The sequence below is a fragment of the Schistosoma mansoni genome, assembly GCF_000237925.1.
Source record: "Schistosoma mansoni, WGS project CABG00000000 data, supercontig 0201, strain Puerto Rico, whole genome shotgun sequence".
Lineage (NCBI taxonomy): Eukaryota > Metazoa > Platyhelminthes > Trematoda > Strigeidida > Schistosomatidae > Schistosoma > Schistosoma mansoni.
Window position 1 is genome coordinate 145,073 of NW_017386075.1, and position 4,639 is coordinate 149,711.

Sequence of the window (4,639 nt, forward strand, 5' to 3'; positions counted from 1 at the left end):
TCTCAATCCGACCAGCCGTTCTATGAAAATTTGAGAAAATCGTTGTATCTCCGAAACCACTGAACGGATTTTTATGATGTTTGTTTTAGATTATTTGCGAGAGCGTGGGCGTTAATATAAAACAAGAATCATCTCAATCCGACCAGCCGTTCTATGAAAATTTGAGAAAATCGTTGTATCTCCGAAACCACTGAACGGATTTCAATTCAATAGCTTATATCTTAAATGTAGTCCGATAAACGCATCTACCAACCAGTTACATTAATGGAATTATTCTACAATCCCGACCTTGAGCTACATCACAGGTTACCTTGAAACACTTATATTCTTTATTAGCTAGTGAGCTCATAAAGAGCTCAAATCAAAAATCCCTCTCTAAGATTATTATGAAACTTAAACATGTGTGAGCTCATGAGTTAACTGAAGTTAGGCCACCATGGAAAACCTGAAAGTAACTGGATGGCCGTTTCGTCCTAGTATGGGACTCCTCGTCAGTGCGCATCCACTATCGCCCTCTCTGATTAAACATTTGTGTTTAATCCATGTAGTTTATGAGTTTTTTTTCAAAGTTTATAACATTTTCTCATCTTGACCTAATTTATGCTTTTCTAAGCCACAAAAAGAGATACTGATGAACTCGTTAATTAGACTGGGTAGTAATATACTTTGTGTAACTGACCTTATGATGACACATGAACTTGTAGCCCATAGTACTGTATCACGGTTACATTCGTTGGTCTAGTTTTTTGACGGACCAATTAATTTATTCTTCTGGAGTCATTATTCTCACATGTTTTGACCTTATCAATTATCGGCTTATAACCTTGACTGTTTTCATTTGATCGTATGTATGTATCCCTTATTTTATTTATTACATGTCTTTAGTTTACTTTTGTCTGGCTACAAATAGTGAATCAAGTCAATATCAAAGTGAGTTGGAGTGTTGACCTTCTCTGCTTCTCTTTATCGCTTCTGATTTTAACGTCCATCTGAGCAAATGAATGGCTGAAGTAAAATCATCCTAATCAATCTATATTTGGTTTAGTATTACCTCCATCGTTTAAACAAGATTAGCCTAGTTTCAGTGGAGTTTTGTTCTCTGAGCTAGACGGTTTTGTCGTGGAACTTTCGTCGTTATTCTGAACGACCTCATCAGCATAAACTTCAGGAAGAATTGAAGTGTTTGCATTTCTCCATATATGACTCATAGCTTGTCCCATAGACCTCGATGCTGGTTGGTTATTGTTGACTTTTAACCTGTCTTTGTTTACTTTTTTATTTTGATTGTATCTCCCATTGATTTGATTCTTGGTTTTATATTTGTCTATAGTTTTTCTGATTGTTTGGTAAATTGGATCGATTTCAAGGTTTTTGATTGAGATCATGAACCGATTGATGTTAGACCATCATTAAAAACCTGGAATCACTGAACAGCCGTTTCATCCTATTATGGCACACCCCAGCAGTGCGTATCCACGATCCCGCTAGCGGGATTCGAACCTAGGGACTTTAATGTGTTTGTTGATTGCTGACTGACATGAGTACCAATCTCCTAAAACTTCTCTGATGTTTTACAGAATTCTATCTTTCCAAGATCTCAACATTTTTTCCAGTAGAATGTGTGTTCACGGTTGTCCATATACATTAATATAAGCGAGGATATATCATGGCATTTGACTGCTAATTGATGTTCATGCGGGCGAAGATGAAGAGGGCGTCCACTTTGTCGGACGTAGTGTTTTTCGCAGTTGGAACAATTTATTATGTAGATGATGATAGGTTTTTCTACCTTTTTTTTATTTCGTCCTTTGGTTTGCATAGGATTGATTGAAGTGATTTTGTTGGTTTATGTGCTACACCTACTCCGAAAGGCTTCAACAATCTCATCATAGTTTCTGATATGCCTTTTATATATGACAGGATGATCCGTTTGTTGGTTTCTGTACTTCATTTTGTTTCTCTTGATGCGTTGGATTGATATTTTTTGATGAAATTGATTGGGTAACCATTGTTTTGAAAGATAGTCTTAAGATTATTTTTCATTTTTTTGATCTGCAAATGTGTTGCACTGTGTTCTTACCCTATTGAACAGAGTTTGTATGCAGTTGATTTTGAGAGTTCTTGGGTTGTTTCTACTGTAATTGAGAATTTGATCTATGTTGGTCGGCTTCCGATATACTTGAGTCTTCAGTTTTCTTGTGTCATTTCTGGTGATTAATACATTCAAAAATGATAGTTTTTTGTTTGATTCCTGTTCCATTGTGAACTTGATGTCATCACATCCATTTTGTTGATGATGAATGTGTCGTCCACATAACGAATCTCACTGGTAAGATCGAGGCTTCCGACCTCTGCATTACCGCTTCTGCAATAAGTCCTGGTATTGGTGATCCCATCAGTGTTCCTTACGTTTGTGCTTAGATTTTGTTGTTGAATTGGAAATATGTTGATTAACCTAGTAGTAGTATACGGAATGAAACGAGTGACTTATATTTAATGTATATTCATTCCTTCATGCAAATTGGAGTCAGATCAATGGGCACCATCTAATGTATTTAAATAAAGATAGTATAGGTACGTAATCCTGTTCGAACAACCATAGCCAACCGATTACAAAGTAGGATTTTACTATATGAATTTCTCTTGAGTTACAGAATCAGAAAGGAACATTTTACAAACAGTCAGCTGGTTAGTAAATAAATCAGTTTTCTTCTAGTCTTGTTTTTCTTTCCTTGTGATGGCATAACACACTTGTTCTGTTTCAATAAGTAGCGGTTAGAAGTTATTCCTCAGTTATAGTAAACAGTTATATCAGAAGCAGTAATCGGCATTTTTCTGACGTTAGCTACTGCCTTGACGTGATGGTCGGGTTGGCTATCGTAATGATTTAACCGAACTATATTAGCTGGAACATATGTTCCTTTAAGTCAGGTAGGTCAGTTGGAGAACGTTATAACTAAAGGCAGCAACTTAAAATCCGAGGGAAAAGTTGAACTTCTAACTGTAGACGGGTATGACAGCAGAAAGGTCTGTCTCTTGGACAAACAACATAAGCTGTATATACATACCAGGTTCTACGTTGAAACTGATTGGCTGGATAATCAGCATTTAGTTCAAATTACAACACTGATATACCAATCTTGTTTCAAGTCATTTAAATAACATATTGAGAAAAGATATCTGAATTAGTTTATGATTCACATTGCAGATATTATAAAATCGAATAATTCATCCAACACACTATTCACTATGGTGATTCGTCACTAATGACAGTAATTGACTTCCAACCGACAAGCTACACTTTCAAATCCCTCTCCCCTTTATAATCTGAGAATCATACTGAGCTGAAATCTACCTCAGTCTTAACTCCTGACCCAGACAATAATGTTACAGTGAGAAGACTAAGTGTCTGTATGGAGTATTGTATGGAAAAGTCAGATGATTATTTAAATAAATGACGTGTATATATACCAAATGGAGAACTACTAAATCCATCGTCACGAAGGTACAAGTATTTATAAACAGTTGTCTATACAAAATACTCAACATTCACTGGCCAGATACTACCAGCAACAGCGTTTTATGGGAGAGAACAAACCAGCTTCCAGCTGAAGAGAGAATCACGAAAAGACGTTAGAAGTGGATATGACATACAATATGGAAATCACCAAACTGCATCACGAGGCAATCCCTAGCTTGGACTCCGGAAGGTAGGCGGAAAAGAGGAAAGCCAAAGAACACATTACGCCGAGAAATAAAAGCAGATATGAAACGGATGAATGTTAACTGGAAAGAAATGGAAAGGATTGGTTGGGACAGGGTTGGATGGAGAATGCTGGTGAGCGGCCTATGCTCCTCAACGAAAGGTAACAGGCGTAAGTAAGTAATATATACAAAAGTAGTTAGAGGATTATCTTATCAAGCCGTATAATTGCATTACCTATTACCGACTCCCCACACTCGGAGTTTTCACTTCCATATGACTTGGATATGGTCTATATGAGATCACCTCTATCATCATAGCCTTCTAAATAGTAGTCACTAAACTTTCGCAACATCTTTTATGCAAATTTTTACAATATTTTTTTTTATTTTCAGAAGGGGTTTTGTGGAGATTTAGTATTTTCAGAGTTGAAAGTGTGAGTCAATTGAAGCTAGACCACCATAGTAAACCTGAAAGCACTGGACGGCCGTTTAGTCCTATTATGGGACTTCTCAGTGGCAGTGCTCATCCACGATCCTGACAATTGGTGAACGTAAAATAATAATTTACCAAGGTTGATTACTGTCTATTTATGGATACATAAATCAGGTTTGAGTTTTTTTGATTGCTAATGTTTCGGCAAACGGGAGAGAATACGCTGATTTTCATGTGTTTTACCTAAACTGATCTATAGTCAGATATGAATTAATGTGACTAAGTAGCAGTCAATAATTAATATTTCAACAACGTGATGTATGAGCGCAATTTCTAATAAGATTAGACTACTATAACCCAGAAATGTAAATACTTTACTGTGTTACATGATTTATTCCTTCCAAAGAGTATTATTTTATAAGCAAAGATGGATGTTAGCTGGCAGTGGAATCCAGGAAGCGCGTTTCGTCCTATTGAAATTCGTCAGCTGGACGGTTGCAT

At 36.4% G+C, this 4,639-nt stretch overlaps 1 protein-coding gene across 1 annotated transcript in view; it reads right to left on the reverse strand.

The window, feature by feature from the left end:
* The window catches only part of Smp_127610 (Mername-AA213 putative peptidase (M14 family)), a gene marked incomplete at both ends in the record, with an annotated part of 59,177 nt that overhangs the window by 27,470 nt on the left and 27,068 nt on the right, over positions 1-4,639 (reverse strand). The window contains 2 exons of the mRNA XM_018793532.1: positions 1,679-1,806; positions 2,971-3,093. Of these exons, the coding sequence (XP_018647138.1) occupies positions 1,679-1,806; positions 2,971-3,093 (251 nt within the window). The remainder of the gene's footprint in view (positions 1-1,678; positions 1,807-2,970; positions 3,094-4,639) is intronic.